The 20,530-nt window shown below is 38.9% G+C and overlaps 1 protein-coding gene across 1 annotated transcript in view; it reads right to left on the reverse strand.

The window, feature by feature from the left end:
• Positions 1-738: 738 nt before the first annotated feature.
• TSHZ3 (teashirt zinc finger homeobox 3) overlaps positions 739-20,530 on the reverse strand; it is a 46,937-nt gene continuing 27,145 nt past the window's right edge. Inside the window, exon 2 of the mRNA XM_025216608.1 lies at positions 739-5,585. Coding sequence (XP_025072393.1) covers positions 2,386-5,412 — 3,027 coding nt within the window. The 5' untranslated portion in view covers positions 5,413-5,585 and the 3' untranslated portion in view covers positions 739-2,385. The remainder of the gene's footprint in view (positions 5,586-20,530) is intronic.

The following is a 20,530-nucleotide window of genomic DNA, read 5'->3' on the forward strand; positions in this document are numbered from 1 at the left end:
ACATGTGCTTGGGATATATTTCTTATAATACTGGTTTGCTTTCTGCATATGCATTTCCAGTCTGTAAGTCCATTGGACCCAAGAAAGCAATACTTTATTAATCAAACTATTTTATAGATCACAATTTGGTTTTCAGTATTTTTGTTGGGGTGATTTGTGAAGGCCAGTAAAAGTCTACCATTATCTTATAAAATCTTATGTTTGTGTACATTTGCTTCGCATGTGTTTATGCATTCTGCTTTTCTCTCTTGCTCTCTGTTTTGGATTTTGAGCAATAGCAGATATGGCCAAAAGTAGAACCACTTTGAAATCACAAAGTTTCAGCCATCAGTCTCACCCATCTCTTCCTGTCACCTGAAAATTCACAGTAGATGGAGGAGGATGGTCTAGTCCATGAAGTACCTACTAGTACAACTTGCAGACTCTACCCAGGATATTCAAGAGGAATGTGGTTAAGGATCAGTATCTGACTGGGTCTGAATATACAGCACAGCAAAGCATCTATTTGCTTTGCCACACACGTTGCATATAAACTCCCTTCTTTACAGTCAATCTTACCTGATGTTTAAAGAGGAGTTATAACATTCATTTATCTTTTCTGGGGAAAAATTTTGTTAATGCAGCCTTTGAATAAGTGCTACCCTGCTCTTTAAATGCTAAAGTTCACTAAAACTCCAGTGATTTATGTGCAGCTTTTGACTGCCAGCACCTGGCAGATGAAGAAACCTACTCAAGCTTCAGTCATAAACAGATAGCATACAATTTAATTTTAATGTGCTCGTTAGTCGTAGCACATTTCAGACATAATTGTGAACGCAACACAAAATTATAGCAAAAAGACAATTTTAATGCTGCTGTAGAAAAAAAGGTTATATGAAGAGTCATATAATGGTGCTTCATTGTCAACAACAAAACAGGGCACAGAGTGCATTACAGTGTCTGTGCTGTTTACATGCCAATATTTTATACATAGATTCTCATATGGTGTCAGCTGTCAGTTACTTCTGCAAATTAACTGCCAAAAATGGAGACGAACAGAATCACTTAGTGTGCTGGTAACCACGGGTTACCTTTCATATGCCTAAAGATAAAGCTGCAGTATGGAATCTTGGGAGAATAATTAGGCAGAACAAAACAGAAAGTTACCAATTGAAATAAAAAGGCATTCTACAATATGAAATAACAACCAAGAGCGCTTATAAATAAGTAAAAGAGGTTATATCACAGAATGCCTCATAACTTTTAAGCAAAGTATTACAGTACAAACATTTTAAAGGCTTTATCAATGTTTAGGAAATACAGTACAAGTTTTTCAAATAGATTTAACCCTTTGAGCACTGAGTTTATTTTGAATTTCTCTCTTTTTTATTTTATTTTATTTTTATTTTTTTTTTACTAATAAATACCTTTAAAAGTCATGTTGTGCAAAATAGTTATAATGCATGCCAAGGATGCAGTCCGTGGCTTCTGTTATTTCAGACGGTTTAAAAACAAATGACAGCGATACTAATAAATATGTATAATTTAAACATGAACCTCTATCAATATAGATGTACTGTATAGCAAAACAAAACAAAACATACTTTGCTTTAAGAATAATGTTTCTGAATACTTTATAAATGCTATCTGTGGTATCTTTCATATAATTTACAATGTTTGAATGTTGAAAGAAAACCCTTTGATCTAGAAAAGAAATATACACTATATATAGGTACAGCTTATACCTGGCGGATATCAGGTATAAAAAACACTGTTGCTAAAAATGCAGAAGAAAAAGAAATGGCATTAACCACAATCACATTTTCCATAAGAGATTTTGAAATCTATACAATATATACATCTATGTTTCAATGTGAAAATAATATTTTTAAATTTCAAGGTGTGATACACCTCTGCATAAATGGAGGTTCATATTAGTAATTAGAACTAAGCTGGTAAGGGTCTTAAAAAACATAGGCATACATTTTTACCAAATTAATGCAAAAGTGCTTCAAAGTACTCAGAGGGCTAAAGATTATAGGGTGAGAAATACCAGCACACTTAGGTCACATGAAAAAAGTGCACCAGAATTAGTTATAAATGCTTAATTAAACTGTCTGTTAATGCATGCAGCTTGATGCATCAGAGGGATGCACAGCAACTAAATCCAATTTACACAAAGTTCCAAACACTTACCACTGCATTTTAACCTTCATATTTTACCAGTAACAACAGCTGATTATGCACCTCTATTTAAACACTGTACAGTTATACAAAACAGTTCAGCCCAGAGTTACTCTCTGGAGTTAAAATAAGAACATGTGCCAAGAACTAAACAGTAGCTTTAAGGCGTCTTTGACAGTGTTCCTCAAAGCAAATTACAGTTATTTTAATCAAAAGCAAATGCTACTGCTTCTCTAACTCCGAAACATACAGAAGATGATCCTCTGGTGACTTCCCATGTGTTTTACTAAGATGAAGTTTAACAGCATGCTTGCTTGCAAAAGTCCTGTTACAAAGTTTACACTGATAGGAAGTTCCAATTTCTTCCTCTGGAGATGATGTCACCAGTTTTTCAGACGGTGACTTTGCTTGTGCTATCTGATTGTTAATCTGTTCATTGGACAGTTTGGACAAGTCTCTTAACCTGAAACCTAGATGTGATTCAAGGTGACTGATATAAGTTGAAGGAGTTCTGATCTGTGAAGCACAGTCATTACAAAAGAACACTGGATGCCCAGTGTCCAAATTTTTAAGGAACTTAGTTCCCCCGGTCCTTCGGAGCTGGTATTTCACATTGGCTAGCCAGTGGCTAATGGTGGTCATTGAGAGTCCCGTAAACCTGGAAATGTGCATTCTTTCTTGAGGGCTCAAGTCTGACATGATGTATTTCCCCTCTGATGTCTGCCGTAAACTGGCTGCAAACTGGGCCTGGAGAATGAGCAAGTGCTGAGGGTTCCAGTTAGACTGACGTCCCTTCCTTTTCTGAGCTGGTGTGCTCTCTTCTGGTTCTTCTATTGTGGTACCATCAATGTCAGATTTCTCAGATATGCTGGAAGGTGTGGAAGATTTTGATGTGTGACTTTCTGTCAGGTTCTTCAGCATATCAGATATATCTGACAAGGCATTCTCGCGTAGCGGTGAGTTTGACATGAATGACACGACTGCAGATGTCTTTGCTGTTGTCACTGTAGATGAAGAAGATGCAGAAGATGTCGATGTAGATGACAAAAGCGCTGAACCCAAAGAGCAGCTTTTGTCACTCTTGCCTTTCGTCAAATCTATGGGTTGGTCATTGTTGACATGATAAAAATAACGGTCTAAGTGGTCTGTTTTTTTGGACTGTAAAGGTGGGGTGGCCACGGCAGCCTTTTCTGCCAAACTGTTGCTCATTTTAAAAAGCATGCTCATTGGATCCAAAGCAGGTAAAGATGGCTTTGCTGCCTTTCCAAGATGAATGTTCATGACAGACTGCAGTGCACTTAATGGATTTACAAATGGCTGTTCAGGAGGGTGATCAGTGATAATAGCTGTGCTGCTGCTTAAAGTACTTACAATTGACTTTACAGGCTCTTTACCGTTTTCCACTGGTTCTACAGTTGGACTATCCTTGCAACTATCCCTCTGAGGGACTGGACTGCTCTGTTGGCTTTTAAAACCACTGTCACTGGGGGCATCCATCTTGAGGGGTTCACTAACTTCACTGCTGCATGGCGAAGGCGTTGCACGTTTCATTGGAGAAAGCTTTCCTTCTGGCTCTTTCATTTTTTCTTCAACTTTAGCCACTTTCTCAGTGACTTTCTTGACCAGTTCTTCCATGGCATGAAAATTTGTTTTTGGCACAGGTGAGGTCTGACTGCTTGGTGGCGACACAAGAGGCTGGTTTTTAGTTGGTGACACTATTTCATTGTTTCCAAACACAGGTTTTAAGGGTGTACTTTTTCCAGATGAACCCAGCGACAGCTTCATCATGTTAGGGAGCTGGTAGGCAGCATGAATACTTGGGTAGCCACCCCAGCTTGGTGTGCCATTCTGGGCTTTGTTTATAGCTGACGTCACCGTGTTTTCTAGAGACTTTAAGATATCTAGACCCCCTTTGGGACTCTCTTCCAGATCATTTTCAGTCAAGTAGTGGTATTTGGAAGAGATATCATACTTTTCCTCCTCTTCACTTGACTTCTCCTTATCTTTCATTTTGTCATCAGCGATGCCTCTCTCTTTATCTACTTCTTTTTTAACTTCAACATTTAATTTGGGGGAGACACTAGAAGGTGTATTGGAAGGAGATGTAAAAGTGGTGGCAGCTAGTGGCACAGACTGTACCTTTTCATCTACTAAGGACGTTATCGTTGGCGTTGCTGGGGCTTCTATAATTGGCTTCCCCTTCTTCATGGCAGAGTTGGTGACTTTTATAAAATGTCCTGTCACCATCATGTGGGCAGTGAGCTCTTGCAGAGTATCGTGCGAACTTCCACATTCCATGCATTTGAGAATTTGAGATTTTCTTGCTTCAAAATGCCAGGCATAGCTGGCACCGTTCTGGTGACCGTAACGATTATTTGGTGTGATGTAAGGATTGGAATTTTTTTGGAGTGCATCGTTGGTGTCCGAGATTGTTGCTTTTGGAGTTCCACCTGTGGAGTCTGGAGAACTCGGAAGCTCAAGCTCCAATGATGCTTTCTTTCTAGTAGCTGGGATAATTTTTGCTGCTACAGGTGTAACAGGCTCTTTCAGAGGCACTTTTTGGTAGTGTTTTGTTTTGATCATGTGAACACTCAAGTCCTGAAGAGATTCAAATGAATGGCCGCAGTACATACACTTTAATACTTTCTGGGCATCTTCCTTCCCTTCCATTTCAAGCAAAGAACGTTTACGAGGTTTGGACCACCTTTTAGGGTTATTGTTATCAGTTTCGTGGTTGTCATCTCGATAATGTCCTGTCTCATTCATGTGCACTGTTAATTCCACTAAAGTATCATAGGCAGCGCTGCAGTCTTTACAACGAAATTTACTGGCTCCTGTAAATATCGAGCCATAAAGCTTACTACTTTGTCTGTACAATTGAACTGTGCTAAAAAGACTTGGTTCAGGAAGAATTCTGCTCTGAGAAACTTGCTGCAGTGTTTTTGCCATGGCAGTCTGATGCCAATCAAAGCTGCCACTCCCACAACTGCTGCTGCTGCTGCTGCTACTGCTACTACTACCATTGTTTTTTTCTGAAGTCGGCTGGTGGAGATTCAGATTGAGATTGGACCAGTAGGAGTTGGAGAGAAAGTTGTTATATACCGCTTTCATTTGTTCTAAGCTATCAGATACAGTCGAATCTTCAAGTGGGATTGAAACCTCCTTGCTCTCCTCCTCATTTTTGATAGAGCTGCTCTCAAAGTCTGCCATTCGGTCACTTGTCTCACTGATGTGAGATTCACTGTCCATTTCATGGCTAGAAAATTCAGCAGCTGGAGAATTTTGATAGCTCTGGCAGTTCTTACTAAAGTCTTTTTCTGGGCACGCATACTTTGCTGAAGGCTCCCCATCCACTGCATTTTCATCGGGTTCCACGTCTTCCTCCACCAGAGCTGCTGCCTTCAGTTCGTCTGAAACATAGGCTATCATAGGAAAAAGAATATATAAGAGTTAGTGACTGTTGCCCATGTTTTATATCAACTGCTTAAATGTTTCAGCCAAAGAACTGCATTTATTTGTAAAATTAAACAGTTAAAATTTAGTGTTTCTTCAGAGCAAGAAAAAAAATCTGCTCTTCAAACATAATTTGCCACCTTATTCTTCTCAAGGGGCAACAGCTTGAAATTAAAACTAAATTTGAAATTAATGAAGCACATTCTGGAGGTGGCATTCATTTCTAAAGTAATAAATTACTTGTATCAACCTCAGAGACAGCAGTTCCTGTCTGTCAATTAATATGTCTTATGCTTCTCCTACCCCTAATGCATTTCTTAACAGACAGATTCACAATTTAAATTAAGCAAGCATTTTTTACTCATTACATTTTTGAGCCTCAATCTTTAATAAATATAAAGTAGAAAAAACATCAATAAAATTCCTACAAAGTAAAAAAAAAAATGACTTCAATTACAACAAATTAAAACCAAGATTTATTTTTTTTGAGGGGGGTGGAAAAGCAGGTGATTCAAAATCCTGAAATAACTTGCTAACAGTGATTCAAGGATATTCATTATAGAGGTACAAATGACCCATTCACATTTAAACATACTTCTCTCCTCGGCACGAAAGCCCGTGCAGAATTATGTCAGGAGCAAGTTCAAGAAAATTGGTATGCTGTTCTCATTCTTGCTGTATAAATATATACAAGACCTTCCAGTGGACCTTACAAATGTCAAAGTGTTTGCTCTTTAGACTACTTTGTCAATATTTACTCAGCATAAACTACACGGGCACCCAACAGGGATCCTGCCTTTTATTTTATTTTTTAAGCAATGCAACTGATGATGTAAATCTAACATACTCTTCCTGAATAGGATAGTTAGGAACTGACTAGCTTTATATTCAATTTTCCACAATGGTACTCTGCATGCATTTTACATATGAGTCACCTCTTTAAAAAAATAAATCTATGAAAGCATTGAGAGAGCGAGAGATCATTCATTGATCAAAGTGACCCATTGCTTTACAATGCAATAAGCTAAAGATAACTGAGATGCCAGAAATATATAAATATCATTAACAGGAATTTTTAAAAAAAATAGAAGTACCTGAGAACTTACTAGCTCCGTACTACCGTAACAATATACAGCTATAAAAAAAATATTTGTAGTAAGCATCAATGGTGGAAGGCACTTGGCTTTTGGCCTCACCTTTTACAACATTTGCAGCAACATGCGGGTATCTGGCTTAGCACACCGCAGCTCAGCATATTAAATAATCTAGTCAGGTTATAGTATACAAAATATATTGAGGAAGCAAACCAGAGCATTTGAAAAAAATTACAATATGATTTAGATACCATTCATAACTTTTCACACATCTTTTCAAGATTTTTGTGTCATATGTTAACAGAAAACCGCTAAATCTTAACGTAATGATGAAACTGGACTTCTAGTTTTGGACGCAATATGCTTCATTCAGTTGGGAAGTATAAAAAATTCACTACTGCCCTTTAACATGGATGAGTTTTAGCAAACTTTCTTCCAAGCGTATAAAGGTATCATCTGGCATTTAGAGTACGAGTTAAACCTTTGGAAGCGTACACATATCAAACCAGAACAACAAATTTTGCCCATGTATTACAGTGCAGACTAATTTTCTAGGTGTGCAAACCCAACCAGTGGGTGATCCTACATCCAGTATGGTTTTATTGAAAAAATAAAATTAAAGTAAAACAAAGCCTGATTAAAAATGCATATCCTATCTGAAAACTTGTATTTTAAAATGTTAAAATACAAGTATCTGATCTAAAGAAAATATAATTCCTCTCTATTTTACTATTGTTTTCACCATTTTGAAATAATATAATCAATGGCAAGGATTCTGTAATCATCACCATTTATATTACAGCCATGGCTAACAGGTTGTAATCAAGATCTGGGACCGTTCTTTTCGGCACTACATAACCACTTGCAAAGGGGCAATTCCAAAGCACTTCCAGTCTAATAAGGCAGACTTTATTTAACGCTTTCATTCCCTTACGGAATAGTACAAACTGTCTTTTATTTTATTATTTGCATCACAGTATTTCTTGTCTATAATTACTTATCCAAGAAGAACAAAGGAGTGCAAACCATTGTCTAAAATAAGAAAGTGAAAATAATGATGGATAATGCTTGAGCAACAGGTACCAGTGTTCACTGTTGGAGAACAGAGGCTCTGTAGTTCCTGTCATAAAAGGGAACTTTTCCAGAAACATCATAATCCTTTCCTGTGGGATCCATTTGTGAAAAGTTTTCCTTTAAAATTTCTACCCCCTTGTTTACCTTCCCAAACTGTGAAATTACAGCCTCGTTCTGGAATAAGGAAAATGGGTGGCTATTTACCACGACACATGGAAAGAAGTCATTTTCACACTTGCCCATTCCAGGGAAACACTGAGCTTTTCTTCCCTGTATTCACTGAAAGCTGTGCGTTCACTCTCAAAACCGTGGATGCCAACAAGCAGGAGTCACCCCTTGGAAATCAGTGATGCTACTTGTGGGAGTAGGATCTCGTGCTCATTACTGTGAACAAGAACCATGGAACGTAGCCCGTAATTAGTGGTGTTCCCCGCATCTCTGTTTCTCTTACTATTGAAACTTTATGATCTTTGTTTGGACTGAAACACTTGTATTGTCATATTCATAGTTTTTAAGAGAGTGATTTTTACATTAGGGGAAAACCTTCAGCATGCAGCTTATTTAAATTTAAATCTATTTAACTGTCATGCTTTCTTTGCCCTTTCCACCAGCTATCAAGCATATTTGCGTGCTAACCAGGAGCTGCCTCCTCCATAACTCTCTTCTTCTTCCTAAACAGAAGCCAGCAAGCCAAGTTTGTGACATTGCAGCCTTTGATCCAGACACACAAGTAATACATCCCAGACCAGAGTAACAGATTTAACACAGCAGCTTGCAACTTTAATAAACTAATTCCACTATAATGTGGAATATGAGGGGTGGGGAAGAGGGGCATGGAGGGGGAGAAGCCTGCACCTTTACACCTACCAGGAATCTATTTGAATCCAAAACAATGAGTCAATACAACTGCCTAGGAAAGAGGAAAAATTGGAAAAAACTTCATCCCGGTTCCCTCAAGTCCTCCCTCATGCATAGTTTGAAGTTGCCCATGAGAATGACAAAACTTAAGTGGATTTTAAACCATGATCATCCCAAACCAACTGGAGTTTGCGGCAGTAGTTTTCTGTGGCTCTTAACTCCAGTTTGTACACAGGACCCAAATCACCTACTTACTCTTGATCTGCACAGGGTACAAAAGGGGAGTTACAACAAACTTTATCAGGAGTTTTTTCCCTGTAATTCATGGTCCTAACGAACCATCATACCCCACTGGGCTGCTATGGGGAAGGTATAAGCTGAACCCAAACAGGGGCCATCTCAGACAATGAAAAAATCTTCAGTGCCTCCTAGAAAAACCCACAGCATACTCGGAGATCCAGCCAGGCAGCTACACGGAGAAAGGTAGAAACAGCTCTGCGGTGGATCAGATAGTTGTGCACACCTAGAAGCAGCTTGTTAACCCCAAAGGATACAGGAGGCAACTGCCATCCGCGACTCTCCTCACATTGGCCAACCATCGCCTTGTAGCTTTCTCAGAACTTCCCTCCTTTCCTAACCCCCCGGCCATGTTCACAAGGGAGTGGAAGTAGGCTGCAAAGCTCCTGTTGGAAGCCCCATCGGGAAGCAAGAAGCTGCCTGTCCCTTGCCTGTTCAACTGAGCTCTACAACACTTTGCTTAGCAAACTGCAAGAATATAAGCAAAGATTACACTACATGGCAATAGCAAACAAAAGGATGCAATGGAAAGATCATTTGTGCAAATTAGTATCTGCAAGAAGAGCAAAGGGACTATCAGCAGCTGTTGGTAAAATTCTGCCTTCCCAAGGGCTTCCAGGAGGTGAAAGACCCTCTCTAAGCTGTATTACCTCCTCTACTATATCTTCTCACTTGCTTTTTATTGAAAAAACTCTCAATTTTGCTGTTTTTAAAATGTAAAATAAATGTTTGAAACAGCAGGAGAGCTGTTTCAACTGTTCTCTAATGCCTCAACAGCAGAGTGTAAGGGCGGGGGGACCTTTAAAATCCAAAAAGTTAATAGGAACTGAAATGAAACAAATTACATGTTTCTGTGGGGTATTTTCCACATTAATAAAAGAAAAACTTTGCACAAAAGTTTTCAATTTACATCTTGTGGGGGTAGGGGACTCACTCGAGGCTGTCTGCAAACCCAAATAATGCAATGACTGTGACAGGCTGCTTGCCAAAAAGTAGAAAATGGGTTTGTATAGAAAATAAGGACACTGAAAGGATTCAGAAAATCATCCCGGGTACTGTTAGAGAGAGGTCAAAAACATACAGCTCCCTCATTAATATTTATTAGAATTATTAACTAAACCACTAGGTAAAAATGAAATTAATACCTTTAATATAAATACATAACAGTAAGCTGTAGTATAATGTAATCATTTCCATACAAGGGGGAATTACCTTCATAACAAAGCTATGGATCATTTCTTTACTAGTGGAAATAAACTGTGCTACATCACTTCCCAGAATGATCTGGACATAACACATATTGTATATGCACAGATATAGTCTCATACATTCTCCATACGTACACAAGAGATGCCATTACAAAGACTGCATATGTACTGAATAGAAATATCCTACAAATATGGAAAGTTACTGTGCAGCTAAACCAAAGTGTTTATGATCAGTATTTTTTTTCCTGAGGTCCTGAGTCAAATTCAGTGCTGGTCTAAATGGGTACAACTCTGCTGGAGCCAAAGGGATTGAATCCACTGATGCCAATATCCTTTCCATATAGTACTGACGTGACACTTCCTGCATTCCTTTCACTAACATGGTCAGAAACACCTGATTTAGTTTGTATGAAAAGATCATAATACAAACCAATCTAGTTTTCACTTTACTCCAATATTTATTTCTTTATACTGCAAAAGGCCATATGATACTATTTCGGTTTAAATCATTGACATTTTTCATTTCAGCAGTTTTACAATGTCTTGTTTCAATGTTGTAACTGTTTCTTATCTTAGGCTATGTGTAGACGAACCGAGAGGCATGTGTGCATGACACTTTAAAAGGCTAAATGCTTTTGCACGCCTCGGTGGTGTATTGCACATTAATTCCAGCTGCTGTAGGAAATTTGGCAGTGTAATGCACCTTAAGTGACTTGGGGTGCAGCAAACTAACACTCCTTTGAAGAGTTTTAGTTTGCTGCCCTTACAGCCATGGAGCAAAGCACCGGGCTCTGTGCAGCTCCACAGCAATGCAGGAAGCCCTGCAGGCAGCCTGGCAGCAGCCTGGGAAAGCAGCTCTGCCCAAGAAAAGCGGTGAGCCTCTGATCTTCTTTTTTCCCCCCCTAGAGCCTGCCTGCCTGAGCCGTGCAGGGGCCCGGTGCTTCCCACCACAGCTATGGTACCCCCTGGGACCACCCGAGCTGGGTGCCAGCAGGTAGGTGCCACCCGGGGAGGGCAGGACCTGCCACTGCCACAGAGGGAAGCACCAGCCCCCCACACAGCCCAGAGACCTCTCCGCCTGCTGGCAGCTCACCCTCCCTTCCCCACCAGAGAGGCAGGTAAGTCAGCGGGGGGTGTGCACGACACAGGGGTTTAATCAGCCCTAGATTGAAATGGTATTTTTTAAACCCCACTGCTTCAATTTAGGGCCCCTATTTCATCTACACATGCCCTTAGATTTTGTTTACTCAAGCAAGCTTACATTTCAGGATAAAGGCCTTCCTTATCTTGATAACCAGAATTTTTTTGTTTAAAAAAAAGTTGAAATATCAAACCTTGTTTTTAATGACTTGAGAATATTTCAAAACCAACCACCTCCCATGAAATATTTTGTTTCAACAAATGGGTTTTAAGTTTAATGAACAATCCCATATGATTTCTAATAATTCACCATTCAAGATATAGTTTAATGCATCTTATATGTGCACTATATTTTCCAATGTATTTAAATGCATCTTGCAGAAGTTTCCAAGGACTTAAAAATGGAAACAAACAGGTTACATTTTACAATTAAAAAGAGAAGACAAAAGAAAGGGTTGGGACGTGATACAATCATAATCAGCCCTCCTATTGCTTCGCTTTGGAGTTCTTCGACATCCACCAGTTAAGCTGATGTGGTTGGTTCTTCAAACTGAGATCCAATTAAAGAGTAACAGCAGCAAAATGTTATTTTGCACCTAAATTCCAAATCAGGCAGATGCAATGAGTGCTCATTGCAAGGTATAATTTTCTGCTGTTCTGTTATTACATACCTAAGAAAAAGTGAAGAGCAAAGGGAACAATAATTCAGAGGTTAGGGAAAGGGAGGCTTTCACCTCCAGAGCACAGTACCAGACCAAATCTAGTCCGGGTTGGAAAATGATCATGTCTGATGGATGTTTGGCAACACTGAGGAAATGAGGTGGCAGCTTTAGTCCAGTTCCTTGCAACTGTGTATTACCACCACAAAAAAATAAAATCCATCACAACTGCTATTTTCAACACTAAACAAGCAAGAGATACTGAAATGTTTCCTTCAGCCTAGAGTTTATGCCTCCTAGTTGAGTTGAAATACTCTTGGGGTGCCATGGAGATTGCCACTGCCCATGCTATACTAATTATTTGGATTAAAAAGAGGACCCAAAATTTGTCATCAAGGCAGCACCATTTACTAAGTGCTATGACTGCTTACAGATATAACCACCCTCCCGCCCCCCTCAAAATGATGCTTTATTTTAAACTGTGTGCCCCCCACACTGAGTCCAGCACATGCCCAGAAGAGGCACTGCATTATCCTCACCTGCCTCACCCAGCATCCGTAAGGATCAGACACTTCAGTGGGGCTTTTTGATTGAATCAGCTTTAGATAAAAGCACCAAAAAGCCCCACTGAAGCACCTGATCTATATAGACGCTGCAGAGCCGAGTCAAGCTAACGGGGGCTTCCTCCAGTAAAGCATGTTTTTATTTTCCCCCTCATGTCTGCCAGTGCAATGTCTTTTTATTAATAATTTTCCCCTTAAACCACAACATCACTCTCCTTAGAAATAGGCTAACTCTCAGGTAATCTATAAAGAACACCTAAGAAGTGTAGGGCCACAATTAGATTATTCTGAGGCAAGATATGACACAGTTTATGGATAAGGGGAAGAAACAAGATAGCCAACAGTAAATTGTGAAATACAAAGATGATTGGATTTGGATTTAGTTGCTGAACTTTGCTTGCAATATTAAAAACAGGGGTAAGAAAAAAACAGATTCAGTGGATAGAGGTAGTTAGAAACATAATGCAAATGAGAATACATAAGAGTTACAATTCTCTTTCTAGATAATCTCCTCTCTAACTGCCAACTGTGTTTGTTGGAAGAAAAGCTACATACATTTACCCACAATGTGGGGAATTTTTACACAGTGATAGGCTGATTATTCATATGTAACAGCTTGCATTTGAGATTTCATAAGGGGCAATGTGTCATGGAAGTGTTATCTCCCCAATTTGGATTAAGCTGCTCGTAGATAGGATCACACTGACTCCGCACTGTGATCCTATCTATGAAACTGAAATTTGGGGTGGCCGGCCTTATTTACAACAGTGCCAAAATAAATGGAGAATGACAATGCTCTCTTTATACAAGCATGGCAACACTGATTAACCAGCACTTTGAGCAGGACATTATTCTTGGTTAGAGAGGTCAGAGGTGCTGCTTCATAGGGGCAGAACTGTCTGGTGCTGGAGCAAAATGTTTTTTCCAAGGGGAGAGGTCAGTGCTTCTCTTGCATGTCGGCTGGAGTCGCTGGTCCCTTTCAGTAGAATAAGACTCTATTCCAAGATTGATTATTCTGCCCACTGGCAAGGTCAAGAATATTAATTTTGAACATGTTAATTTGATGTAATGTGCATGATTAATGCTTGTTTAGTTTGAGATTTTTTTGTGTTAATACATCTACAGCCTCTTCATGCCAATAATAGTGTGGTATTAAGTTATTGGGGATCAGACTGTGGCTGCATGTGACAGCACGCCAATGTAATGGGTAGCTATCATTAGGTACCAGAAACTTTGACGTGTATTTGTCTTTGTTTCTTTGCTGAAAATATGGCAGCTGTCTAATACACAGTGCTCAGAAATAGGCTACAGGAAGCTCAGCATCCTGTACTGGTTTTAAATTTGGAGTAACTTCAGTGAGCTCAAATCAACTGCAAGTGTTAAAGAATAGATTTACATAGGTCCAAATGCACAGGCAATAGATGATAATGAGAAATGCAGTTTGGACAGCCTAAACAGAAAGCAAAGTAAAACTACACTAAGCACCTTATTCTTAGGTCACTGGTACTCCACGCTTATCAGCTTCTGGTGTAGTTTAAGTGAGAGACAGCTCAGGTTCAATAAACTTACACCTGACAACTGCCACGTAACTCCTCCTTGGAAGCTATGCATTTTTGGATCACCCATCCAACAAGTGACGAGGCAAAGAAAAACAATCCAAAACCAGGATTTGGATTAGTATCCAATCCCAGGTACTAATTCTGATGATAAGGCAGGCATTAAACTTTCTGAAACCAAATATTGTGTAAATTTCAGGTGACTTTGCAAATTTCTCATACATACAATTTCCTCAATTACAATTTATTTCCTCCTTGAAAATTAAACTAAATACGTTTAATACACACCAGAAAAAATGCTGCCATCATGCAAGATGAATTTTAATAGTAATTTGGTCCTTTTAAATATCACCCTCCCCCATTTCAAGGAGCTCAGGAGCTTAAGAAAGCATTAATATATTATTCTTCACAGTATCCCTATGGAATAGGTACTCAGTAGATGGGGGAAATGGAGGCATAAAGAATATCAGTGATTTATCTAGGGTCCTATAGGAAACCCAGGAATAGAATCCAGAACTCTTGAATTAGTTAGTAAATTAGTTTCTATAATGAAGAGAGACAGACAAAATACACAAGTAGCCTAGGCTTTTGAGCTGGAAGTCATAGGTTTTGATCCTAAACTTCCCCTGTTTATGTTTATATACATTAGTGTGCCATGCATAATTTAAAATAATTGACAGTTTTAAGCTTAAATAATTATTAAGGATCAAATTCTCCAGTGTAGAACCCACAGGCGCATAAATTGGGCAAAGCCCAGAATCTGTGCCTACAAATCTCCTCTGAGGCAAGCTGCTGTGATTCAACAAAAGCAGAATCTGCATACTGCCAGCGATCTTCATTTGGCAGCAGGGAACGTGGGAACAAGACAAACAGAGGCATTACCTGAACTCACCCACAAATAGCTTTCTGCTCTCAGCAGAGAGAGGAAGTTGAGGTAAACTGTGAAGCATTTTTTCTAAGAAAGGTCACACGATGGATCACACCTCCGTCATGAGCAAAGCAGAGTTTTGCCCTGGTTTCTCTGCAGTCAACCTGACCAGGGTTTTCCTGGGCTCTCCTAAAATTGCCACATATGAGATCTGACTCCACATCTGTCCTACAAGGTGAGCAGTGTCTCAGTGCCTCGCATTTCAACCTATTCTTCTAGGTGTCGGTTTGTTAGGACATGCTTGCAGAAAGAGTTTAGCCTTTCTTGCCTTTTTCTACAAGCTGCTACTGTCCTGAGTACCAGGAGAATCAAAGAAACTTCAGCATCATGTACATCATATGCCTCCTCCTTGACCCACTGAAGAAACTGCACGGTGGAGACTCAGCAGTCCCTCTGTTCCTATGAGCACAGGGACACAAGTTCTTTCTCCCCTTTCCGCAGTCTGTGCAAGGGTTGGGAGAACAAAGGTTCCCCACGTTATCCCTTTACTATGTGCACAAACTGGTCCTTTATGATCAGGGCTAGTGAGGCAAATAAAAATCATTTTTTTGTGAACATGTATCCAGATTCTGAATTGCTATTTAGTTTGAGCACATTTATACCCCTTTTTGTTCGCATGTCATGAGTATTCATACAAATACTTCCCAACAGACACATTATTGGGGAATGTTGGTACTTTGTGAAAGTACACCTATTTGCAAATAGTTATTCACAGCTCAGTATAGCTAATCATCATCTCTACCCCTGTTTGTAATGTTTTACAGGTCAGTCAACCAATTATGAAGCAGAAACAAAACCAGGTGTTTTACATGGGAATTTAAAAATGGTAAATTATGAATCACTGAAGTCAACAGTTCAGAAACAACCCACAGTCTGAAATAATGTTCACATAAACTGAACAATGATGATTGACAAATAAATTAGTGGCATTCAGAGTCTATTTGCAGACATTTGTACAACAGAAGAGAAGATTTTTTTTTGTATAAATTATTAATTATAATGATGCAACCAGTTCGGAGGAAGACACAATTCCAGTTCCATAAGAATGACCTGCTTAACACAAACGGAAGTCATTTGCCCACATAAGGGAACAAGAACAGACCACTTAATTTTACACCTCAACCCTATTTTAAGTTGGACCTGAATACCAGTACATATCTCTGGGTTCTTCTGATGCAAAAGCTACCTGTTTCTTTTGACCTAGCAAAAATATCCATCACAATCCTCAGGAAACACAAATCCATCTGGAAAAAGGTTTTGCTAACAGCACACGGTTAAGTATATGTTTCACCAAGCTCTTTAGACAAACTGATGCTAAACCACACAGTGACACAACTCCCTGCTCAGTATCAGCATTTGGGTGGCATCTCTTAATCACTGAGAAGCACACAGGGCATTCAACAAACTAATACGAGATTCACAGCCAACTCCAGGATAAGCAGGCATGAGCATAAAAGTTCTCAATATGGCTCTAATAGCTCTTAATTATTATAATCCTTCACTAAGCAAACAGATGTTGTAAGGGAACTTTAGTTTCTTCAAATGCAGTAATCAAACCATTCTGCTTCTGCCCTCCCCCTTCTCGGCAAATGCTTTGTATAGTGGAGTGGAAATAGCAAATGCAGTGACAAAATGACCATTTTAATTGTCACGGAAATCTGTTTCTGAACTGAAAGGATGCTCCCCCAATTTCTCTTCAAGACTATTCTTGTATTATGATTATTTAGATTTTCTGAGAATATTATGAAAAAAACGAACACATTAACACACAGTGATCTTCCTGCATCTCTGCTTATATTTAATATGTACATATCTTTCTGCTTTTATAACGACCGGAACAGGACCCTTGTGTTTGTTTACAATCAGACTAATGCTAGCATAGGTCTCTGGAGAGGTAGTATACCCTTCATGCTAAATTTAAATACTCAAGTATACAATAATGTTTGTATCTAAAATGCTTAAAAATATTATGGTTGGAATCTAGAAGCCATGGTAATAGATTATTTTAAGTGGTCATGGCTGCTCAAGGTAATTGAAATGCATTGGCTAATTTTTTTCCATATATTAAAAGACCTTCAACTTGATTCTTTCATTCCTTGTAAACTCAAAATTTCAGTGAAAGTCATTCACATGGTGGCTTCTGTAGCAATTTTGGTGCAGAATATACTTATAAGCTGTATGCGATTCTGTAATAGAATTAAAGGATGTCTATACACGTGCTCTGACACGTTCTAATGAGAACACATTGTAGCAGACTCGATGAATCATCAATTAATAGCATCATGTGTAAGCCCCCATGGATTTAAAAATGGCTGCTGGGACACTTTAACTAAAGGTCATCCACTGAGATTTAGTTAAAGCATCCTGTGGCCGTTTTTAAATATGCAGGGGCTAAATACACGTGACACTGCAATGTTTTAATTACAGCAGCCCTCTAGGAACTGCTCTAATTGAAATGCCTCCCTTCCTACCCTTAAGCACATGTATAGGCACCCAGAATGCTCAAATTGTGTCAAAGCACTACTGCATTTTCACCCATTGTAAGTAAACCTTCATTTACTATGATGCTCCTCAAAGAGAGACAACACAACCATAGGCCAAAGCCTTATGCCCCTTCACAGCTTTCTTCAGTCCTCCTCTGTAATAGGAGTGCACTAAGAACTGAGTGAAGACTGCAGGATTTCCCTCTTAAAAAAAAGGGAGTTCCATTTTGTTTCCTATCATACAGCAAAGAAATATGCTGAACATTTCACTGATGAGCTAATCATGCTATATACTCTTATGTAAATGGGTCTCTGCCTGGAATTAGGTATTTAACTGTAATGATTGAAGTGCATTGGTCTAGCTGGGTTTCCCTGTAAAACAAAACTAAAATAATGTGCTCAGTACAAAAGGTTCACCCATTCCTAAACAGGAAAACTTGAGAAGTAAAAGGGGAGGGGATTGAAATGTCTCTTCCATCTACCAGTGAAACTCTTGTCATTTTTAAAAGCTGTTCTTATGGTACAGTGTGAATAGTTTATAGCCACAATTGTGAACATTTAATGTCACATAAGAAGAGACACTTGTCAAGTGCCTTTCCCTTACAAGCACCCTCATCATGACCTGTGTTAATGAAGTTAATTGAATTTAAGATCAATAATGGTTAATTATTGCAATTTGACATTCTGAGATAAATGGCTTTAAGACAGAGAAATGTGTGTGTATGTGAATTCTCTCCAAAGAAGGTGAACACATTACAGCCTAAGAGGGATCACACAGTCCTTCCATTGATCCTGGTACAAATCTGATCGACCTAATCCTCTGATGAATGTGGGCTTTTCACAGCTACAAGTAAATGTTCTACAAGACTACTCTAACCCTTGTCACTGACCAAATCTATATGAGCTGTACACTAGAAATCTATTGAGATAGATTAAAGAACTGCTGTAGAAACAAGAGATGCTTCAATAAAGATGAAGGTTTATTATATTGACTATTAATGTTACATATTGTATGTAATTATGAATGTTTATAGATCACAACACTTTAATTTTCGTCATTTAGATGTAAGTGATTTTAATTGAGCAATAATATTAAAGAATGAAAACACGGTTAAAATCCCAGTCACCAGAACAGATCCGATAGGTTATGTGCAAGTATCTAGTAAGTAGGAGATTATAAAATTATCCTTACAATGTGCAAAAAATAGGATTACCATGGATTCAGGTTAGTATTTATTTCATAAAAGCTGTACTCGCCCTACTACATTTAGATTTTTTTTAAGTTTACTTTCACAATAGTTCCCCAACAGGAACACATTTTTTCAAATGTGTTAGTAATGATACTCTTACATGCATACTGAACAAGTTAAATGACCACTTACAAGATTTATAATGACAAAGTAAATGTTGTCAAGGAAAAAGTATTACTGATTGCAGAGCGCTGACAATAAAAAGCCGCTGAAGAGTTCTGTCAAAATGTAAGATTATGCAAAAACACTATTGAGAACACTGCTAATCATCTGCTCTTGTCAATTACTTGAAGGGTATCTGACAGCATATTTACATTAAACACATTTCAGTAGCAAAATCCTTAATGCTGTATCAGAATATTTTTATTACCATTAGCAATCCTTTAAAAAGTCCTGTTACAGTGCTATGGCAGTAATGATGCAATATCTATGTCTATATCAGGTAGATACATCCATCTCGTAACATTTAAAACAACATGATTACATAATATATATATGAAAGATCCAAATAATATTTGATCTATATGCACTGAATGCAGGCTATTTTTTAAGTAAGTTTAAATGAACCACTGGTCTTTGTCTGCGAGGTTTCTCAGACTCACCCACTGACCGTGTCTCTGCACCATCCTACAATGAAAGGTCTTTGCAGTACCCAATTATACCAAATCTTGGATTCCAACTCGGAATTCTGCAGCTTTATGAAGTTACATCAGCTGACAACAGTTTTCAGCTGTAGCAGAAACTCAAGTGAGTCATGTCCATCTCAGACTTTTGATTCCTCTCCTGCAACATGCAGAAATAAATTAAATATAACTTCACTGAACTGCACATCTGAACCCTCCTGTCTTTCGGATGGTCTTTCATCAGGAAATGGATAATCAAAAAAATATAACTAAACCTGAGGGAGACATGCAATACCTTCAGACAGGTATTAAAAGTGAAAACAGCACAAGTGAGAGAGCTATCATGGAGATGGAATTCACTGTGGTCTAACTCAGAACAGGAAAGTAGGCCATCCTGGCCTTACTCACCGGATGGTTTTGAAGTGCAGTTAATGTTTCTGAAGTGCTAAGAGCTCTTCAGGTGGAAAAGTACTCAGTAAGGTTATTGTCTACGTGGTATGAGACAGTGCTGTGCACAGACACCCAAGCCAGCTCTGCATGTGCACTAGCTCTCAAACCATAGGTACCCAGTAACCTGCACTTGCACAACACTGAGACCAGGCTAATTAGCGCTAGTTCTCACCAGATTCTCATTTTATGTTCCATAAGAATGTGGCATAAACCTGGGGGAGTCACTATGGGTGCCAACTGCCAACCACTTTACCACCAACTGTAGGGGTCACCTTGTAGGTAAAAAGGGGCTCATCTCATCTATGCACAACTCCACCAATCATCCATTGGCATCTGGTCATGCTGAGCCCAGTGCAGACCAGACTATGGAATGGAGCTGCCAGAACAAGATCCCTGAGCCTTCCTCCTATTCACGCCACGTTGTGCTTGGGCAAAAGGGAGAATTTAGCTCTTTTTCTATATAATTAGTAATCAGAATGATTATTTATTCTTTGTACTGCACTTGCACCAGAAACCCCAGTCAGAGACCAGGAACTTTCTGTGCTAGTTGCTGTACAAACTAAACCAACACAATTCCCACTCCAGATAGCTAATAACTAAGTATGCAAACATACATACATAGGTATATACATGTAGACACATGTGCCTATTTCCTCTTCACTTGTTATTCTAACTACTCTTGGACCTAAATATGCTTCACTATTCCCAGTCAAGGAGCTGCCAAGGTTCAG

Source organism: Alligator sinensis, unplaced genomic scaffold (genome assembly GCF_000455745.1).
Source record: "Alligator sinensis unplaced genomic scaffold, ASM45574v1 scaffold170_1, whole genome shotgun sequence".
NCBI lineage: Eukaryota > Metazoa > Chordata > Crocodylia > Alligatoridae > Alligator > Alligator sinensis.